Source organism: Phodopus roborovskii, unplaced genomic scaffold, assembly GCF_943737965.1.
Source record: "Phodopus roborovskii unplaced genomic scaffold, PHOROB, whole genome shotgun sequence".
In the NCBI taxonomy this organism is placed as follows: Eukaryota; Metazoa; Chordata; class Mammalia; order Rodentia; family Cricetidae; genus Phodopus; species Phodopus roborovskii.
This window is the reverse complement of record NW_026126470.1, coordinates 11,538,026-11,561,726: the sequence shown is the minus strand read 5'-3', so window position 1 is coordinate 11,561,726 and position 23,701 is coordinate 11,538,026. Positions and strand designations below refer to the sequence as shown.

Here is a 23,701-nt window from a genome sequence, read left to right as displayed (position 1 = left end):
CATTAGATAATAATATGTTTTAAAAATTGAATCATTTTTTAATTTGCTCAAGGTCAACCAATGTAGTAAAGGAAACATAATGTAATATATAGCACAGAAAAACTATAAAACACTTCAATAAGAGTAAAGAGGCAAACATAGCTTTAACGTAGCTTTAACATATCAAAAATCATTCATCCCTGGTACAGCAAGGTAATCATTATCAAAATACTTAGGAACAGATTTTTTTTTAATACCTGCATAAAACTGAGGCATCTTAGAGAGGAAATCTAAATGTCAATACAAACTTCATGCATATTTTATCTCTGCCTTATTATACACAGAGCCCAAATTAAGTACTGTGATTCTTAGCAATTTATGTAAGAAGCAAACTTCCATGGTATGGAATTCTCCACTTGTGTCAGCACTCAAAAGGCTTCTGACTCTGAAGCATTTATATTTGAACATTCGGATATGGAATGCTCACTCATAGTTAATTATTTTGCCACCTGAATAGAAACCACATTTTGAAATTCACTTATTCAATACTTAATTTGAATAGCAAGGAAGGTGTGAGGACTCATAAAACTGTGTAAGTGAAATGAAAAATAATTCAATATTTTTGAAGAGAATAAACCCACTACCTGAAGTAATAACACAGTTTTCAAAATGGCAAACCCAGGGGACTTAGAAAGAGGCAGCTACTGAATATAATCCTTCAACACTGGGCTTAAGTGAGCCCCAGGGTAGTATGCGCTTAGACAGAGAGTTTGGGGGCCAGCCTGAGCTACATGCTGATGTCTTATCATAAAAAAAAAAAAGAAACAAACAAAAAGGAAGGAGGGTCATACCTTCAATTTGGATCCATGAGGTATCAGAGATTTATTCTGCTTGGGTGGGATATACAGCTCCCATTTTCCATATTCCAGCTTTTTATATGGGTGAGAAAATGGATTCCAACCATCTAAATAATAAAAACCATATAATCAGTAACTTGATAGGACTAAGAGTTTAGTAAAACATAATATACTTTTCATCTATAAAAATTAAATTACTTTTAAAACCTGTTTTCTAATGTAATGATCAAAGTATTATATAAGCCACTTAGAAAAATGTAGGATAGTTTACCATTTGTTTAAAAAAAAAAAAAAAAGCTTTTGTGAGCTAGGAAGAAATGTAAGAAGTGTAAAGGGTGAAGGTACTTGCCACCAAGTCTAACGGTGAGAACTTTCACACGCGCATGCATGCATGCATGAACACAGGCACACATGCACCTAAATATGACTTGCTTTTCTCTTTTGCGTTTTGCATTGTATTTTGTTTGGGGTTTTTGTTTGTTTGGTTGGTTTCCATTCCAATCCCAGTTCCCCCTCCCTCTTCTCCTCATGTTCATCCCTTCTTCCCCCCCATCCCACCTCCTGTGCACCCCTCAGAAAAGGTAAGGCCTACCCTAGGAAGTCAACTAAGTCTATCCCTTCACCTCCTTGAAGCAGGGCCAAGGCACATCCTTCCCCCACATCTAGGCTGAGCATACCCCCTGCGCTCATACCTAGGCTGAGCAAGGTATCTCTCCATAGAGAATTGGCTTCTCAAAGTCAGTTTATACATTATAGTTAGTTCTTGGTCCCACTGCCAGTGGCCTCATACATCGCCCCTGCCACGTGTGCTCAGGGGTCCTAGTTCAATCATACGAAGGTTGCCCACTTGACAGTGTGGAGTCAGTGATCCCTTACTAGCTCTGGGCAGCTGATTCTGTTGATTTCCCCATCATGATGTTTACTCCTTTGTTCATATTATTGCTCCTCCCTCATTTAGATTCCTAAATATAACTTTTTAATGTAAGTAAAAATAATAAAAGAAATAGTCCTAAAAATATGCCTTTGATCTCCAAAACAGAGATTTTAACCTGTTGACATGTACCTTTACCTTTTGACAGATGTATTTATTAATAAATATGGTGTTAAACATCATTTAAGGAAACAAGAAAAAAGTAAATGAAAGAGAAACATTCTAGTCTATTAGATAAGATCCCTGCCGTGTTGAAAAAATATTGAAATAACATATATAGCTAAATCCATAATATGAATGAGCACAATTAAAATATAAAGAACTGTCTCAAGTAAGAAAGGCAGATAGTTAATCTCCCATATGGAGTAACATGATACTATGGTGCAGATGAAGGGGAAATCTCCACTGAACAACAGTCAAACCTTGCATACATGGAAGCAACATACATATAATACTTAGCCAGAGGTTTGAGAGTAACTGGTTATGCCTACTGTAAATAAGGGACATAGATCACTACCTACTAACACACTAAATAAATATTCAAACATGTATTAATTTCAAATCTGACAAAACTATAGATTGCCTAAAAGGAATTTACAACCTTGGGATAGTTAAGGAAGATAAGTTTTATTCAAATTGGACATATACCAAAAAATAATTAATAAATTAGTTAAGTAATTAAAATGTTAAAGAAAAAAAATCTGCTAAACTTGATCACTAAAGCAAGCTTATCTCCATAGAATAACAATGCAATCTAACATGTGTATGAATTCCTTTAAAGAATAGTTAACATGTGGAAAACATAACTCAAGGAACAAAGGAAAAGTAAACAGATAAGTAGGCTAAGAAAATATTCAGGGATAGAAATCTGAATGGCCAGTAGACATGAGTAATAAATAAGACACAAGCTGTCTTGGATCCTGGAATCATCAACTCATTGCTACTCACTGGCCTGGCAAAAATTAAAGGTACAAAATATCAAATATATAATGAGGTCATAAAACAACTCTACTACAGACTGTAAATAACTTAGCACTGAAGTTATGCTAACCCAATTGCCCAACATCGTCTATTCCCTGGCAATATTTTAGACAAATCCTAAGAGCGTATTTAGAGAATATTTAGAACTAATCACTAGAGATTTAATTGGAAAAGCAAAACATAATAAGCAACCAAATTTTAAAGAAGCTATAGAATAAGGAAAATGCATGTATGTGGGAGAATTAAACAATGAAGTGTCACATAAAAATGTAGCAGGGATGTATCAGAGTGGATACATATAAAACCACAAAGCTGATTTTAAAGGGGAACAGAAAATTATCACTTATACCAAACTCAAGAAATATGTAGAAAGTAACGGATAGAGACATGTGCATGCTGTAAAACTATTAAAACTGAAATGAAAATGTGAAATAACATCTACAATGATTTTCTCTGTGATAGGAAAAAAAACTAAATATACCCAGAGTGGAGAAACAAATCAAAAAAGACAGGCAAATGTTTATAATATTGAAGCCAGCTGCATAAATATAGGACTTCTCTACCTTTCCAGAATTAGAAAAGTACCACAATGAAAACTCATATAAGGTCTCTGGGCAGAAATAACTGCCCAAATATCTTTCTTTACTATCAGTTATAAAGTGACATTATCAGGCAAAGGGCATCGGATCCTAACATACTTATGATGCCAAATAACAGATAACCAAGCTACTTTCTGGGTTGGCAGTTTCAATTCATACTTGTACCAGCAGCACAGGGGGGATGCTCAACTACACATATCCTCAGCCACACCAGGGATTATCATTTTAATAACAAGACATGCTGTCTTTCTCAGCCAGGGTTCACTAAAAGAATTAAGCGCTAGTACCCTAAGGAACCCCAGCATGCAATAAATAAACTCCTTTTTAATGCATCAAGAATAGAACTTGTTATACACCATCCTTGGGAGAATTGAGAAAACAGACACTCAAATAATTTCCTGTGTTCCATGGAGCAGATGAACAGCCAGCACAAGAGGATTTTTTTTCTCATTATTTTTCTGCCTGTAATGATAATGTTTGATATACACTATTTTTATTTCTTTTCAAAAAATAGGCTGTAATTGGAACACTGATTATTCTCTTTAACCTTATTGTTATTTGGGATAAATTGAGTTGTATTATATTTCCTTTTAAATATCTTTCATTAATTTCCCATTTTATTGAAATGAAGATAATAATGTGGCTTACTTTGAGGTTTAATACAGTAGCAATCAAAGCATTTATTTATTTACCACCCTATTTATTTTTAGCAGCTGAAGCCACTCAATTTTCTTAGATAAATAGGAATCCAACATGAAACTGTATAAAATAAATCAAAGCAGAGGTGCTCTGCTGGACACATGGTGACACATCTGGGCCACTCTAACCTCCCGAGCTCTCATCTGAGCAAGCAGGTGGAACTCAGCTCTTCTGTTTATGTAATACAAGTGTGTGATGTGTGCTTGTGTGAGCCTATGTGTGCAAATGTGAGTGTGGGTGCACATGCCTATACATACATGCTTACATACATGCATAAGGAAGAACAGGACATCAAGTCTCTTCCTCATTGCCTCTGTCTTATCCCCTTGATCTATTATCTCTCACTGAACATAAAGGTCAGCTTTCCCAATACATCTGCTACCCTGGAAGCTTCTGGGGTCTTCTAGTACCTGCCCCCAACACTGGGTGATAAGCATGATTGGTCATGCCTGGATTTTATGTGGGTGCTGAGGATTTGAACTCAAGTCCTCATGATTACAAAGGAAGCTCACTTTCCCACTCACTGCTCCATCTCTGAAGCCCAGAACTTAATTCTTAAAAACTGAGAGTTGCTTCTGAATGGTTAAGAACTTGGGGGCTTTCCTCTACCCATGTTAGCATGTCTACTTCAGCCAGACCAGCGGAGGAAAACTACTCATAACAAAATGGCGCTAAACGTGGACCTTAACTTCCACTTAAAACTTAAGAAAAGCTTTAAAAAGGGTTTTAGAAACAGAACAACAAAGACAACAAGGCTTCTTGGTAGCAGCATTTTTTCTCAGTTGGACTCTGTTTTGCTACAGGCAAGCAGAAATTTGCATATTTCCTTTAAGGGAAGTTTCCTGACTCAGCATACCTGCAAAAAAATGCAAGGCTTTTAAAGAGCTCTGCTAACAAATGAAGGGTGTGAAGGAGAGCTGGCAATGGCAATGACCACATCTCCAAGCCAGCAACATGCTGCTGAATGGCAGCATAGACCAAGGAAGTGAGCATAGTTCTCAGTTCTGGCCGTAAAAGTACCTGCCGCCATCTTGGATAAACCTCTGCTAAAACAACTGTGACTTTCATTTTAGCAAAGTTGTTGTTTAGCAGATAAAAGACTCATAGCCAGAAAAAGATAAAGATTTATAGTAAAGATAGATTTAGATTAAAAAAGAAAAACCTCTAAAGGTTTACAGTGTTTTAAAATATACGTAGGCTTGGAAAAAAGAAAGAAAGAAACAGCATAAAATGGTTTAAAAAAAGAATAATTAAAAGAAAGATAGTAGCTAAGTATGGTGGCACACCCCTTTAATTCCAGCACTTGGCAGAGAGAGGCAAGCAGATCTCTGTGATTTCAAACTAAGAGTTAATTCCAGGACAGATAAAAGTTACACAGAGAAACCCTGTCTCAAAAAATGAAAAAATAGAAGTAGAAAAAAAAGAGTAATAAAAAAGCCACATGAAGATGGAAAGCACAAAAACAGTCTGAATACTATATGCTGTTCTGTTATCTTTAAATTGTTGGACTGCTGAGGAAATAACAACAAATGTTAAAAGAAATACTGCTGGATTAATTCAATTTATATATTTTAAAAATGCTTTGACTTCAAAATTTAAGTTCAAGGACAGGTTACCAGGAAAAAGGATTTCTATTTTTGTTTCCACAGAAAATGAAAAGCTGTGGATTTCTTCCAGACTAATGTGGTTTGATCAAGCCAGACCCCCTGAAACTGTTCCAGATGATCCAACATTCAAAACAGCGTGGATTAGGCAGCCTTGCAGACCACTACAGCCAGGATTTCTTCATCTTTTTAGGATACCCATCGTATTACAGCGTCCCCAACCAACAGGAAGCAGTTTGGAAAGAACGATGCCCAAATTCCCAAATATTGTCAATAATTGTTTATTTTCATTTAAATGGGGTTGGTTATAAATGGTTAATGATCACAACCAATATCTTGGGGATTATGGTATAGATATGAATACTTTACTTTGGAATGAATGTTTATTTATTGATAAAAAATTTTAAGGTCAATTTTGTGATATGTGTATTTCTCCTCTTGTTTAGATATTGTGTTTATATAGCTCATTTAGAAATGTAATGTATAATTTAGTACAGATTTTAGGTAGTTACCTATCATACTCAAAACTTTAGTTAGGTTTTACCTATAATAATCAAAACTTATAGTTAAGATAGTGTAAGGAGTAAGGTTTTTCCTCCTGCCGCTGGTCTTGTCCCACCGCCACACCAGCCCCAATTAACACACAGAGACTCTGTATTTGATATAATTCTGTTGGCCCGTTACTAGCTTCTTATTGGCTAGCTCTGTCTTAATTATTAACCCATTCCTATTAATCTATGTATTTTCATGTGGTCTCCTTACCAGGGAGTGGGGCAGGCATCTGGTCTACCTGGTCTCTCCATGCTGACTCCTCCTTCCTACTTCCTATTTCCTCCTTGTCTCCTAGCCCCACCTATCTTACTTTCCTATTGGCCAACAGTGCTTTATTCATTAACCAGTATGAGAAACATATTTACAAACTGACATCTCCCATCATCTCCTCTTTTCTGTCTAAAAATAAAAGGGTTTTAACCTTAACATAGAAAAATATATAATACAACACTTATCAAGTAAGAATTACAGTTAACAATATTTAGTCCATTAACATTTAGCAAGATTTCAAGAAAATAATTTATCATCTATCCTATCTTTGTGTATCTAAAGTCCTATATGTAACTTATCTTTAAGCTTAACTAAGGAAAACTATACCCATAACTCTATGTCTTCAACTCCTTCAAAGACCACAGAAGGATAGTATATAAACTCTAGAAATGACAGAGATATCTTGCCTTGTCAGTCACCTGAAGTTCTTCTGTAATCTTCCATCTTCAGCCCATAGGCCATAGTGTGTCTGGCAGACTCTTCAGCAAAGCAGGAAAGTTTAAACTGTCTTCTTGTATTGGCAGTTTGTCAGTCACTTTTCTTTGTGTCCTGCAGACTGTCTGGCAGACTCTTCCATGAAGCAGGAATTCTGTAGCAATGTCCATCTTGTATCAGCAGTCACTTTTCTGTGGGTCCTGCATGTCCAGTTTATACCGCATAAAGTCAAACAGTCCAGACAAGAGCAGTATCTTGTCCAAATGGCTAGTCTTGCCATATTGGAAGTAAACTCCATAACGAGTTTCTTCAATGTCCATCTTCCTTTCTGACGCAGGTGGGTGTTGTCAGGAGCAATTATGTCTCACTTTCAAGAAAAACCCTAAACCATTTTAAATGCCATATTCTGTAGGTCTTTGAAAGGTTTGAAGAATGATAAATGCTTCAGGGAAACTTACTTAAAGTAACTATAGCTAACAGTAATCTACCTATATTTCAGAACACTAGATGACATGATTTTAAGTTTCTTCACTTAAAAATGATTAATATTTGAGAAGTCAGATGTGGGTAATGATATTTACATATTACACATCTTATACATATACCAAAACATTCAATAGCACCCCAATAAAATGTATAATATACATTTTAGAGTATAGTGGAAAGCTCTGATCCTCAGTCCATGCTGAAAGCAGAAGGCTGTAATGAGATGAGCTGCAATCTGTATTGAAACAGCATTTAACATGCACTGGAGTTTGCAGTACTCCAGTATATGATCATTTCCAATGTTCCATACACAGACCTCTGAAAATAAGTAATTGCATTTTACTTATATTATCCTTTTATTTTAATTTATTTTATCTTCTGACACACTCAAAGTGCCTTAATATCTATGATGACAACTTTTTACCTGATTTCATATCACTGCCAGCTAGATGTGAAGAGATAAAATATTGTTTGAGACCTAAAGATAATGATACTTTTCTTTGCTATGACATATTCTGTGGCACTGAACTCTGCCTTTTTCAGCTGTCACGAACTGAATGGCTATGTCTCCCTACAGTGTTATGCTGGAAAGCCATGGACCAAGGCAACAGTGCTGGAAGTGAGGCTTTTGAAAGAGGTCCTGATAAACAGGATTAGAACCCATTTATGCAATTTCTGGGAGCATGCTACAGAGCATACATGGAAAAATAAAACTATCTTAAACCCAAAAATGGGCCCTCATCAGACCCCAAGCATGTGGATTTTAGGCTTAAAGTCTTCAAACCTGTAAGAAATGCATTGCTCTTGCTTATAAGCTACCCTGGATCTGGGACTATATAACATCAGCCCAAACTAAAAACACATGAATTGGGTTTGGGACTAAATTTGATTAACCTTTCACTTTGGTAAGCAGTAGATAAAAAATGAATGGTTAAGTTGGGGAAGACATGCTGTATGCTTGAGGAGAACAGGTTAAATGACAAAGTAGAATGGAGAAGAAAAAGGGAGCTGGGTGATGACTAAATGTGTGCAGTAATCACAGGCATGCAGAGGTACCCTCTGAGCCTAGACCCACCCTGCAGTTTGTTTTCTCTGGCCAGCATAATGAACTCCTCTCTCTCTCTCTCTCCCCTCTCTCTCTCTCTCTCTCTCTCTCTCTCTCTCTCTCTCTCTCTCTCTCTCTCTCTCTGTCAATAAACATGAGGAGTCCACTGCCTGGCCTTCCATAGACAAGGCAAAGTCTAGTGCTGTCACAGGCTCTATCACTACTGATTGCAAAACAACCAATGTATAGTGTACTAGTATTAGAATGGATATGAAAATGGGAGTTTTCTCTATACCCTACACCCTAACACGTATGTTTCATGTAATCAGACACCACCTGAACCACATGAAAGGGATCACAGTAAGCAGCAAATAGATTAGATTACAGAGGTTTCCTCCCTATCCTATGGCCAGGTTAAAAACCTGTAGCAATGCCAGGTTTTTCTATAATGACTAGGAAGAAGACAGAAATAAATCTATATTTATTATCAGCTCAGGATGACTTATACCATTCAATAAGGAAAGAATATTTGGTCCTCCATATGTAGAAAAACAAACCAGCCCACATCTTAAAACATACATAAAATTAGCTCAAAATGAAGCCCAGAAATAGGCTTAATAACTGAAAAATGTTTAAAAAATAAAACTAAGGTAAATTTCTATTATTTCGGTTCTTTAATACAATACTAGATATAGATGAAACGAAAGAAACAATGATAAATGTCACTATTCACAATGAAAAAAATGGGTAAACAAAAGAAAATATCAAGAACCAGCAATTTTAAAAGGGAAGAAAATAATTGGAAATCATTGTAAGTAATAAAGTTACTTGAGTTTAGATATCTAAATAATATTTACAATTTAATTACGAAAATACATTTTCAGAGCAAGCAGAGAATCTTAAAAGATGTTCCCACAATAGCCACATCCCCCAAGCACATGAAAGGATGTTCAATGCAGTTAGTCAAGGGAATATAAAAATCGAAACGAGATGCTGTGCTTGCAGACAGGATGGCTACAGTGAAAACAACAGAGGCAAAGTAAAATAGAGGGTGTGGAAAAACTTTCAGCTTCAAACATTGCTACCTAAAATGCAAAGCCATGTAACTACTTCAGAAAACAGCCTGGAAAGTCTTCCAATAATAGTGTTAGCACTGCACTGCATCCAGCCATTCAACTCCAACTTACATGTCCAAGTTAAATCATAGTAGATTGTACTGGATAGCTTTTCCCAACTTTTTACAAGCTGGACTCAGCCTGGAAAAGTGAGCATTGGATTAGGAATTACCACCATCAGACTGGACTGTGGGAAAGTCTATGGGGATTTTTTTTTTTTTTTTTTTTTTTTTTTTTGGATAGATGAATAATGTAGAAGGGCCCAACCCACTATAGGGAGTGTCAGCACTGGGCAGGTAGTACTGGGGTACATAAAAAACAAACTGAGCAAGCAAGGAGCAAGCCAGGTAGCAATGCCCCTTCATGGTCGTTCCTCCCTTGCTTGTGTTGGTACTTTGGATTCCCACAATAATGGGCTGTGATCAGGACATATAAAGCAAACAAATCCTTTCTTGTCCCAGTTGCATTTGGTCATGGTACTTGTCACAGCAACAGGGGACACAGATATCCACAGAAAACCTTATATGTAGAGCGTTCATTTGCAATATGTGTTGGCTATGAAAACATCTAAGTAATCAACCAAAAAAATGCTTTGTGACCATCTAATAAAGGAATATTTACTAATACACAATACAATGTAGAACCAATGAACACAACTTATATTATGGGAAGAAGCCACAAAACATGCATATTATACACTATTTAAACAAAATATTGATGGTAGGCAAAAATCTATATTGTTGTTGCCTGAGACTGTGACAATTATAAAATGACACTGAAGAATGCATACACGGTTTCTTTTCAAGTAAAGAAAATGTTTTAACACTGAGAGTGGTGATTTTAAACAAGCCAGTTTTTAATTATACTAAAAGTGAGGAGATTGTATTCTTTAAATAGGTAAAATGCATGCTGTAAGAATTATCTCACATTGAAAAATATCTCAAAAACAAAGCTCAGGCAGCCTTTATTTGTTTGTTTTCATTGATCTTCCCCTTGGACTCAAATCAAGTTCTGTCAGAGATATTGTAAAGAAAAAGGCCACATAGGGAGACATATAAAAATTTAACACTAAGAAGATAGCCTGGTCAATAGGTAGAATAAAAAGTCAAGTTTGATGGCTGCAGATGTCTTTGAAGAGAAATGACTAAAAGTTTAACGGCTTGCCAAGGTAGAGCAATTTGAAAACTTAGGGCTGGAGAGAGCAGATAGAACAGTTTGAACCAAAAATAAATATATATATATATATATATAACCATCATTCCATCTAGAGCCCAAATGAGCTGGTTTGGGGTTCAAACCGGGAGAACAACTCTTAGGAATCTGAGACAGGATTGCTAAGAATTTGGCTACAGAGTGAGGTTTGACCTAACCTGCACTATCCTTATCTGGGAGAGGAAAAAAGAAGAAGGAAAGGACAATAAAACAAAAATCTGCATCCTTGAGGGAAAAATCTAATGAATGTCAAAGGATACACTGGAAACTAGGTGACAGGGTAAATGTCAGCAGGGGGAGTGGGGAGGGGGGAGAGAGGGCGAGAAATAATGCAGATCCAGGATGGTCAAGTAAAGAAAAGTAACATGTTGATGGTTCCCATGCAAGTAAACATTACTGATGGGTTTGGGGATTGGAGCTGGCAAATACAAGAAATGCTATAAACGTTTTTTAATGACTTGAGCAGAGGCTGAATCTGTGCACAAAGTTTCATTGTGTTAAAAGAAATAACGAAATTATTACTCTAGCAGTAAGGAGGATGGCCTGGTGAAAATGGCTGCAGCAGCAGTGGTTATGGATATTCCTCAGTGCTTGATATTCAATATCTGAGTCAATTATCTCAAAAGTCCTATACAGTATTAGAATTTTCATTTGATGGATAATGATGCAAGGAGCGAGAGCAGAGAAACTCGAGTCTCGGGGCTACTAACAAAGCCAGGATTTGAGTCATGTTAGCCTGACTCCTACTTCAGTCTATCTCTTCTTACACACTGGTATATCTGTCTTCATCAGAAATGCAAAAAAAAAAAAAAAAAAACATCTGTCTTAGACAGCTTGGGCTGCAGGGACAGATACTTAAAAAGCAAACTGGTTTTGTCCCCTCATAGTCCTAGAAGCCAGGCAATGAGTAAAAGGAGCAGGCACACCAGGTTCTTCTTGATTAAGGGTTTTCTTCCAGCTGCCAGAGCTATCTTCATGTTGTGTTCTCACAGGATAGAGAAAAGTCTTCTCTCGTGAGTCTATGGCAGTTAATACAATCCTTCCATTCCTGGAGGCTATCTCCTCAAAATCTAAGGTCATTCCAAAGGTGCCACCTATAAATACCCTTACCTTGAACATTCACAAACAGGAACTATAGAGAATCACAATGCTGGGCACATAGTAGCCTCTCAACTGGATTCTGCATTTGCACATTCAGTTTCTTTTCTTTGTTTTAATACTTTACTTAGCATTATTTGTGTGTGTGTGTGCACTGGTGTGAAGGTGTTAGATTCCCTTGAACTGGAGTTACACATAGTTGTGAGCTGCTATGTGGATGCTGGGAATTGAACCCAGCTCCTATGGAAGAACTGCCAGTGCTCTCAACCACTGAGCCATCCCTCCAGCCCCTTCACAATCAGTTTCTTATCTTACAATCTTATACTTTTGGAAACAAACCTTGCATGTAGATTTTAGTGTCTTGCTGTTTTCTTTGTTCGTTTGTTTTTGCTTTTTCTTTTGCTTGTTTATTCTTGCTTTAGTAGAAGAGCTTACTACTCCATGGCTATTTGCTATAAATCCTACATGACTACTGTAAATCCTACACAGCTGTTTGCAGTAGCTGCTGTACTTGAAAGAAGAGTTAAGTCTAAAACCTCAGGGAAGGGGGAGATACTGCCAAGATGAGTCGCCATTCTATGCTAAAAGGGTGACAGATCTGTTATTTAGGCTTCTCCCTAGAATGTCAACCTTGAATTCTTTCTGTTTTGGTTTATTTTTTGTGTGAAGTTTTCTCATGTCACCCAGGCCAACTTAGAGATCTGTGTTACTGAGGGTGAATTTGAACTCCTTTTCCACCCACAGTTGTTTTCTGAGTGCTAAGACTACCGGCCTGCCTTGTCACTATGCTGATTTTCAAGCTCAAATGTTGCAAGTATTGTTATTTCCAATGAATCTAGCCTTAGTCTGGACACATGGCCTCAAGGGAAATAATGAGGAAACCAAAATGAAAATAAATAAATAAATAAATAAATAAATAAATAAATACCACAGAGGAACCCATGGGAGAAAGGGAGGAAAAAGGACGGAGGGATAGAGAGCCAGACAGAAACAGCTTCAGAGAGAGAGGGGCCACAGACACACAGAGAAAAATAGTTCATCTGGTGCTTTGAGGCAGATGTCAGTTTGTCTTGAGTAATAAGCACAAATGCTTGCACAAGACAGGAGTTCATTATTCCAGAAGAAAGCTGGAGTTGCTAGGAGAAACATCCCTCAGATTGACAGCCCTCTATGCACACTGTGACTGCTCCCTCTATTCCCCGAGGATGACTAAGGTGACTGATGTCTCACTTTGCCACAGTTTTTGGTTGTTTTGTTTGTTTGTTTGTTTGTTTTGTTTTTTCTTGTTGTTTTTGTTTTTACTTTGAAACAGGACCTCACAGGGAACATGGAACATGCCTTTTTTTGCAAGATTGGCCAAGGAGGCCCCATGATCCACTGGTCTTTAATGACTAGTGCTGGAATGTTAAGTACGCACAATGCCTGGCTTTTAATGGGAGTATTAGGTAGGGATCTGAACTAAGGCTCTCTCACACTTGCACACAAAGCACTAAGCCTACTGGGCCATCTTCACAGCCTCTCGTTTTTATTTTATTTTGCCTTTTCTGTATAGATAAATCCTGGCCCCTGCATTCTTTCCTTTTAGCTTTTTCAATTATCTATTGATGTTCTGAGATTTATGAACATTCCACCTCAGTCTTTTAGTTTCCGGCATTCAAATACAAGAGTTTTTTTTTTTTTCTTTTTGCTTTTTGTTTGTTTTTTAACAATATTTTTTTGTTGTATTTGTTGTTGTTGGTTGCTTTTGTTGTATGTTTTGTTTTGTTTTTGTTCTTTTGAGACACGGTTTCTCTGTAGCATTGGAGGCTGTCCTGGAACACACTCTGTAGTAGACCAGGCTGGCCTTGAACACACAGCGATCCACCTGCCTCTGCCTCCTGAGTGCTGGGATTAAAGGTGAGCATGAAGCAAATTTTTCTTCATGTCCAAATCCTCAGCACTGACAGCCAAGTTTCTTAATCTCTTCCTCCGTTTCTTCAAATCAGTCCAACACCTAAAATGTTCCTGACTAAGTTCATGGTGATTTCCAAATTGCCAACCCAGTTGTTATTCTCAGTCTTTACCTTTCTTAAATTCTCAGGGAAACACTTGGCCATTCTGCCTTAGGCTTCAGCAACCTACTCAAGTCGCTGCTCTGAAGACAGAATAAAGGAGATGTATCTGCAAGCCATGTCGTTTAGAATGGATAAGCGGCAATGTATTGTTAGTGGGGTTGTCTACAGGTGATACCATCTTCTAGCCTCTGCGGACATCCCCACACAAGAACATGTACACACAGAGATGCACATAAATAATGAATAAATTAAATCTTTGCAGGGGGAAAGGTACGACAGAATTAAAGGAGGGACAGCCTTTTCTCTTAGAGTATATTTAAAGGAGAGATTTACGGGCAAGGAGGGAAAGTGAAAAGCGGTTAATGCATGGATCCATTACATCATCTTCCCCATTATCTTTCAGGAGCATGCATAAATACAGACAACTTCGAGGGGACACTTGGTGGCTGAAATGTGGCCTTTCAGCTGGTTTTGTTTCATCTGAGAAGTCCAAATACTGTGCTAACGAAGAACAAGCATGCAGTGAATAAGGGAAGGATTTAGAGGTGAATGAGGAACCTGAACTAGATATAAAGAGAATGAAGAGAGGGAGTGGAGTCAGACGTGTGCAATGCATCGATTTCTGTGCAGCTGACAGCCATGAATCTGAACTACAGAAGCGGCACCTTAGAAGGCCCTGTGACTTTTCCCTACAATCCCAGAAGAGAAATTACAGAGTTTGATGTCTGCGACGCTACAGATCTGTACAGCAGGCATGGTAGAAAGTCCAGGTTACAAAGACATGAAATGTTCAAGAGCAAAGTAAGGCTCAAAGAAAAGCAGTCAGTAGTCAGGACAGAATAAATGTGCATCTAGAGGTCTTACCAGCTAGAACTAAATGAGGTCAGGAAGTTTAAAAAAAAAAAAAAGCCTTCCTATTGATGATTCTATTGCTTGTTTGTTTGCTTGTTTGTTCTCAAAATAAAGTTTGATAAAGGTTTCCATTAAATGACAGTAGCTGGGGTTTCCTGCTCAAGTCATACAGAAGGCCAAACAGCCAAAATGTCAGCATACATGGGGAAGAAATCTGGAAGCCCCAGCCCTTACTGAGTGATACTGGCACTTGCTAGATACTGAGGAAGAGAAAACCATTCATTTTATAATATTCTCACTGACTAGTTTCCCATGCTACTGGGGTTGGTCCACACATGGAAAGCACACATTGGTCTTAGTAGATGGGGGAAGAAGAGGAGGAGGAAGAGGAGGAGGAGGAGGAGGAAAAACAGACATGAACTTGGGAGGGGACATTGGCTGGGATTATGGGGAATGCCAGGAGTGAATCTAGGATTCAATGTGATCAAATTTCATGAGTATAGATGTATGAAATTCTTGAGAAGAAACTTGTAATTTTATAAAAAGGATTTATAATATTTTTTAATTGCTCACTTGCCACTTCTCAAAAACATCTCAAGTGTGATTCTATCCCCTTCATCTCCTTTGATTAGATCTCTAAAACTCACAGTTACTCTCACTGATCCATAGGCTCTCAAGTGACAAGTGAACACATGCCACTGTTATGAGCTTAATGTCGTGAATTACAACACACTGCTGTATACCATGACTAGACCTAACTTGTGCACCAAGTTTTGGAGTGACTGCTATCTAGCTGAAATCCCCACAAACAGCCTAAACTAGGTATATACTTTGTGAGACCCACTAAATGACACAGAACTTCACACATAATTAGTCACCAAGTAGTAACTAAAATAATAAACTATGATTTTGTACCAAATCAAGACCATAATCACCTAAATGGAAAGTTAGAAATTTAATAAAAAACAGAACTAGCAGAAACCTCAATTTTAAGATTTATAGGTTATCATAAATGGTATTCTCCTTATATACTAATGCTATATAAATTATGTGTGTTTATATAATGATATAAATTAAGTAAATGAATAAAATGTTTGGTGGTTATGTTAGTTAACCTTCCCAATTAATCTGGATTCTTATCAACTCTGTATAACAAAAAATAGCAAGAGCACACTGACTTAAAAACTACATGGCTTAAGTATATGTATTTATTTATCTTTTCAGATAGATTCATAATATTCTTTATGTTTTAAATTCTGAAATAGCACATATAATGTATAAAATTTATACAATCTGTATATGTTTGATATTATATATGTATATAAATTATAATCATTCAATATACTATTTCCACTCAACAAAGAAATCTTCTAAAATGCTCAACAAGCTATTTAGAGATGCATTAAAAGGCTTAATTATGTATACACACACACACACACACACACACACACACACACAAACAGCATCTAAAATAGACCTCTATATGAGATTTGTGCATTTGAAACATATATAGCATGTAATTCATTACACTGTGTTCCTTCATTCCAAAATCCAAGAAAAACGAATCCCTTTTAAAAGAACCAATGTGTTTATTAGATCCGTGGGGTGTAGGGAAACTTCAATTGCTGCTTTGTGTCATGCTGATAGAGGCAGAAACTCTCAGGTTCAACTTCCCTCTTTGTAGTACAAGTTTCAATTTGGATTTTAAACAGCTCCAGGCCATCATTTTTCTCATCTTTTCCCACTCCCATTTCAGAAATCAGAGACTCAATTTCAGAAAAATACTGTCAAGTTATATCCAGGCTTAACGTGTTCAAGAATAAAACCACCTACCATTAAAGGTAAATCCATTAAAGAAACATTTTTCCTATTTACTATTATTATTTTTTTAGCTTTAAATTTAAGAAATATATATTTAACATAAAATAAGGTAGTCTTGCTTTCTGAATTACAGATCAAATTCCCAGAACTCTTACATTTGAAACAAAATCGTTAACATGTTGTTATAATTATAGCCCTAGCTAATACTCTGCCGGACTCTGGCCTCTCGTCACCATGTTAGTAGCTTCCCAGGACTAATGACTCAGTTGGACTGCACAAGTCTCTCACCGGAGGATCAGACTAAGCATCCTTTAGCTTTTGTGAACCATTGAATGCTACCATACAGACACAATCGGGTTGAGTACTCATTATCTAAAAGTGCTTGCTACATAAGGGTTTTCTGCTTCGGCTCTTTTCATATTGTGGAGTCTGTACATAAATAATAATAATAAGACATGTTTGTAATAGAGCACAAGTCTCATTGTAAAATTCATTTACATATGAATTTATAAAGCAGGCAGTAATGTCTTTAATCCCAACACTCAGGAGGCAGAGGCAGGTGGATCTCTTTAAGTTCAAGGCCAGCTTGGTCTACAGAGTGAATTCCAGGACAGCCAGAACTACACAGAGAAAACCTGTCTCCAAAAAAAAAAAAAAAAATTCATTTAATTTTTGTGTATATTTTATTCACTTAACTCAATTTTAGGGGGGGAGGAGTTTCCTGGTGTGAAACTTTCTACCTATATATGTTGGGGCCCAAGATTTGAATAATGGAGTACTTCTGTTTGGGGCTAGGGGATAAGGAGTCTGCATGCCATCAATGTAATAGAACCATAAGCCTTGGTCTCCCTTGCTCCACAGAGCACAGTGGGACCTCTGGAACAATAGCATGCCACTTTCTCTGGCACTCTGATGATCTCTCCAAAGCTATGTAAACATTGTGGTGGTTTGAATGAAAATGGTCCCCACAGGCTTTTCTATTCGAATACTGGGTCCCTAACTAGTGGAACTGTTTGGAAGGAACAGGAAGTGTGACCTTACAGGAGAAAGAGTGTAACTGGGACTGGATTTGAGATGACAAATGCCCATGCCAGACCCCGTCTGCCTCTGCCTCTCCCTCTGCCACTTTGCCTCTCTGCCTCTGCCCACTTGTAGATCAAATATGTATGTGTCATCCCCACCTGTCTGGTGCCATGATATCAGGTCAGGGACTCAACCCTGACCCAATTTAAAGTTTTCCTTCATAAGTTGCCTTGGTCATGGTGTTTTGTTCCAGCAATAGAAAGGTAACTAAGACACTGTGTTAATCAACAACTACTACAAATAGAAGCATCTGTCATCAGGGTTGAGAAATGCACTGACTTGGGCTGGAGAGATGGCTCAGCCATTAAAGGATAGGCTCACAACCAAAAAAATATAAGAGAAATACACTGTCCTATGTGTATAATTGTGAGTCATAAGATAGTTATTTAACACTATATCCACTTAGCAGCATCATAGTAGTAGGTCCTCCTCTAGGGCCTATGACCTGTCTCGTCATAGATTTTTGACATGTTAATGATACCAAATATGGGTTTTACCTCATGGAATAGGACAATCAGAAAGTGGCGGTTTACTCCTATGATAATGGTGTGACTATTACACCATTGCATGTCATGTCAAGCACTCATTATTTTATATTGTGAAGTTTACAGTGAGTATGATTGATGATTAGTTTTCTTCTCTGATAATTAGCATAGCATCTTCCAGCACTATGAAAGCTAGCCAGAAGAGATGAAGTTTCCAGGTCAGTAACAGCTTGACTTTGCCATGTTTTATGACACAAGAATGTGGAGTCTTGAGCAACAGAGTTCTGAAGAGCAACTAACGGTATCAGCAGTATCTTGCAACATCTGAGGGAAATTGAGATTTCACTGGCCACTAACTTGAAAAATATTAACCCAATTCTAGCACTGGGCTTTGTATTTGTTAGACTCTGTTATTTAATAAGGGCAGTGTTATCCTCTGTATGGTAACTCTGTGGGTGGAGGGGTTGGTATATATACGTATAGAAGCTTTTATAGTAGGAAGATTACCATGTGTTTTTCAAAAGGTCTTTAATGCTATTTGGGAAATATTTATTCCTGTGTTAACATATGATATTTTATAAGTTACTTTCAAGTCAATAAATATGCACTAAAAAAGAACAAACCAAATATTTTGCATGAGGACAATAGGAAAGCTGTTTTGAAGACATGTGAATAATTAGACTGTATGACTTAAGATGTACTTGGGATACACACTGACAGAGGATGACTTGTGATAATTAATCTTGATCAACAAACTTACTAAATTCAGACATGCCTCGAAGATGACTAAAATGCATTCTAGGTATCTGTGGTGGTGTGAATAAGAATGGGCCACACAGTGTCAGAGACTTGAATGCTTGATCACCAGGGAACGACATTAGAGAAAATGTGTCCATGACAGTGGACTTTGAGATTTCAAGGTCCCAAGTCAGCCCCCTTGTTTCTTTCTTCCTGCTTCCTAGGGATACAGAGGTAGAACTCTCAGCTCCTTCTCCAGCACTGTGTCTACCTGAATGCTGCCATGATCCCCGACATGATGAAAATGGAATAAACCTCTAAAAGTGTAACAAGTACCAATTAAATGAATTATTTGATTAGAGTTGCCAAGTGTCTCCTGGTGACTACTCACCACAATAGAATGGTAAGACAGTATCCCATCCAGAGTAGAAAGACCCACACTGAATGGCAGTGGAAGCAAGTAGTGAATTGGAACACCACTGAATGAAAAAGAGAGAAGAAACCTGCTGGTGCCAGCACAATGGCAGTTACTCTGTTAGGAACTAGCAGCCAGCTGACCCCCGCCCCTATGATGGGCGGGATGCTCATGGCCATGTCATCGCTACATCAGCTTTACCTGGCGGCCAGAGGACTCAGTTACTATGCACAAGCCTCTTTTAAAGCAAGCACGCCAAGTGCTTCTCTCTCTCTGCCTCTCTCTGGTCTCTCTCTCTGGTCCCTCTCTGGTCCCTCTCTGGTCCCTCTCTCCCTCCCTCCCTCCCTCTCTCTCTCCTTCTCTCTCTCTCTCTCCTGCTTTCGGTTGGCCACCAGCTACCCCCTCTTTCTCTCCCCTCTCTCAATAAACTCCACGTGGGCGCTGAGTCTCGTGTTTGTGTTTCTTAGGCATTAGCTGCAGCAAAAGGACAACATACTCTGCTATAACTAACTCTCTTTGCTGTGATGGATGGAATGCCCTGAAACCATGAGCCAAAATAAGCAATTCCTTTCTTCAAGTAATTCCCTCCGGTAGTATGACTATAGCTGTGGAAAACTAATTAAAACAACCACATTCAATCTGCTGATTACATAGAGATAAATTAGTAAAACTGATATAATTTCAACCAGAAACCTTACTTTTCTATCCAAGTATTCAGAGGTTAACACCATAATGGGATGTCTTTTACAATACAAACAGTACTATTCATTGCATTCATTTAATCTTTGGAAAATGACAGAAAACAATGCAAAATTAATGCATGAGAAAACATTTACACTGAAGGTACCACATAGGAGGTCCCATGATGAAAAGCCCTCAGGTGCAAATTTTCACCTGGTCCTACTAGCAATCTAGCACTGTACGTAACAAGTTCTTCCTGCAAGTCTGATGAAGGAAGTGCGAAACAAAATATAGTACAGATGGGGATAATCCATCTGCTTACAACAATGATTTCCAATTTTCTGTGCGCCTGACATGAACATGCTTTCTTCCTAAGCCTCTGAGAGTGAATGAATCTCAATCTTCATTGAGAAAAGATTAACAACTCTATAATGCTGCAATTACCTTGAGGGTAATGATGGTATATTTACTGGAGATTTCAGCTTGTGATTCCTCATCCTGTGGAGATGAGGAAAGGGAGAACAAATACAGACCATTTTCTATAGAAGTCATTGCTTTCAAAGTGAAATGGAAATTGTGGTGAATAGGCTTAGCTTTTGACAGAGTTTGTTTTGATTTAATATGTACAATTAATCTGAGATACTTTAGTGCTACTCAGCATGGCCTGACCATAAAAAAAAAAAATAAAATAAAATAAAGTTTTAGTTCCCAAGTTTGATAAAGCACCTACAGCGTGAAACAGGAAAGGAGTACAAGACAAAATGGCAACTTCCCACTTAACAGTCCTCAGACTGCAGCAGTAAAGATCAATGATGAGTTGATTGACAAGAACCACAGGCCTGATCGGGTGACAGCAACTACCGTCAATCTTATCACATGTCCATTCCTCAGGCTTTATTTTTTTTTGTCAGGTGGGCAAACCAAACTGCTATGTCCTCATCACCTAGCCAGAAAAGACAGCCATGTATCCTGAAATCAGACGGTGCGGGCTCAGCACTGAGGAAGGTACAAGGAGGAAAAGTGGTCTGCTGTGAACACTTCCATGTGCATGATTGCTTCTTCTAAAGACTTAGGTTAATGGTAACTAGACTGGCCAGAGTATGATAGTCTCAGGCATGCTAATTTCCTCTGGGAAAGCCTTAAACCCACTTAGTGCGGTGCAGTTTGCAATCTGGCCCATGCATGTGAATGACATACAGCCCCACGTGTGTACTCTTAACTTTAATGACTTTGTTGGTATTGCACCAGGAGAGTGCTAACACAAGAAGTTAGTCTATTGGTTAAGAGCATTAAAATATTAGTAAAGATTGCCAGCTAAGCTACTGAGCTGGGAGGGTAGGGTGTCATTTTGTTTTATTCAGAATTGGTAAGGCTGGTTACTTTCTCCAGAAGGGAAATGTCAACTATATCCATCCAATAACTAAGTAATTAAAATTCTTCCACAAAGTTTCTTCATTTCAATTAAAATATACCTTTTGGTGACTAAATTTTATAAAGAATCCGTATTAAAGGCAAGTCCTGAATACCAGTTAAATATAAACTAACGATAAATTTAATTTAAGATTTTAAACCTACTTCTAACTTAAAGAAAGGTTAGAGCAATCTACTTTTAATTAAATACATCTATAGCTACTTAATTCTAAATCTTATGGTTTTGGCAACCCAGTTTTTTGTGATAAGAATATTACTGAAACTCATCTGCATTGAATGACACGCTCTCATTCCTTAGGCTCTCTGAATCCATTATCTCTCTCATGGGAATGAATGCTTTGCTGTGACTGATGATGAATAAGATATATAGGACAAATGATGCACTTTTTTCATTGAAAGGACAAAAAAGGAAATTCACTTTAGTCTCCTTTCTACCTAGTTTCATTAAAATCTAAATACAGCTATTCTAAAAGATTTTTTTTTTTTTCTTAATTCAGGTTGCCCAAAAAAAGGAAGGAAGGAAGGAAGGAAGGAAGGAAGGAAGGAAGGAAGGAAGGAAGGCCGCAGGTATCATTTAAATCAATTATATATTCTCGAGAAATATATTAAAAAGCTTATTTTCAAAACTTTTGGCTTAAAAGTAAACATGTAACTTATCAGCAAACTAAATAATCAAAACACTCAATGGTAACTGGAAAAACATGCTATTTACAGTCTCAGATTATTAGTCTTAGCATTTGTTCTGACTTTAGAACATGGTTTGGAAAGATCTTCCAGTCTTACCTGCTTTCCTATTGCTGTGCAGAGACACCATGGCCAAATCAACTTATAAAAGAAAGCATTTAATTAAGGTCCTGCTTACAGTCTCAGAGGATGAGTCCATACACATATGGCATCACGATAGGGTGCACAGCACTAGGCAGGCAGGTTTAGCACTGATATAGCTGAGACTTACAGGTTGAGACAATAACCCGGAGGGAAGGAAGGAGAGGATGGAAGCATGTGGGGTAAAGGGAGTGGGGGGCAGAGATACTGGGACCAATGTGGGCTTTGGACATCTTAAAACCAACCCCAGTGATATACCCCAACCCCAGTGATATACCTCCCCCAACAAGGCCACACATCCTAATCCTTCTCAAAGAGTTCCACCAGCGAAGGACCATGCATTAAAACCTATGCGCCTAAGGGATCAATTCTCAATTCTCATTCACATCCCCACATTTCACAAATTGTTTCCTAAAGTATCTTAACAAAAATTTACTTAAATGATACTTTCTTAAAATAACACATCCTAATGACAACAAATTGAATAGGATCAAATTTTCAAAATAAAGTTATTATTATATGAGGTTATCACTCATTGGCTCTCCTACTAGATAGGAACACTTTTACTATCATTTATACTGTAAAATCTCCAATGAATAGTATAGTATCTGGCATACAAACAATAAATACTGATAGCTAAGATAATAAAAACAGCAATATGAAGAAGCTATTTAATTGTCTGTATAGGGGAAAGTAAACCAAAATGAATTTAATACAATTGATGTAGGGTTTAGGGTATAGGTACACACATAACTTCATGTAAATTGATTAACAATATTTTAGAAGTTCCAGATAAATTAATATGAAGCCAGTAGCTTGCTTTTGTAGAAGCCTGAAATCTGTTCACTTTTCAGTATCAGATACTGGATTAGCTGCATTAACATAAAGGCAATGTGGAAGAGAGAGGGAGGAAAGGAAAAACAGAAGGGAGAGGTGTCATAAAACTCAGGGTTACAGGGTTTGGTACCCCATCTTTAATAAGCCAATTAAATGGGATAAATTAGTAGTGAATAGCAGAAAAGGCAGATTTACACATTATGTCCACATTAGCAAGTGGGATTCCTAGAAGTCCTGACAGGAAGTAGACATTACAAAGAGAGCAAGAAAGATATGAGTAACTAAGGAATCTGTCCAAAGTGCAGTGTCTCTGGCCTACAAAGTCTCGGCTCCAAGTTTCTTTCCACCAAGATCAGACTCTCCTGTAAATTTATCAAGCAAGCTATAAAATCTTTCTAGAGGAGGCAAGTGCCTCCTCTTGTAAAGAACAATCTCCTGAAGATACCCCTAAAGCTTCAGCCTTCCTTCTGGTAATAAGTCATTCCAGAATAAATCCTAATTTCCTGTGGCATATTTTGTTAAATAGTTGTGAAAACCAAAGAGAGTAGCATAAGTGTCTCTTTAAACTATATTCATTCCTACTAATTTGTCTGGTTACACAGGAACCCATGCACAC

General features: G+C 37.5%; 1 protein-coding gene across 1 annotated transcript in view; it reads right to left on the bottom strand.

Moving 5' to 3' along the window:
- Gbe1 (1,4-alpha-glucan branching enzyme 1) overlaps positions 1–23,701 on the bottom strand; it is a 215,415-nt gene that overhangs the window by 134,943 nt on the left and 56,771 nt on the right. The window contains exon 3 of the mRNA XM_051191744.1: positions 831–943. Coding sequence (XP_051047701.1) covers positions 831–943 — 113 coding nt within the window. The remainder of the gene's footprint in view (positions 1–830; positions 944–23,701) is intronic.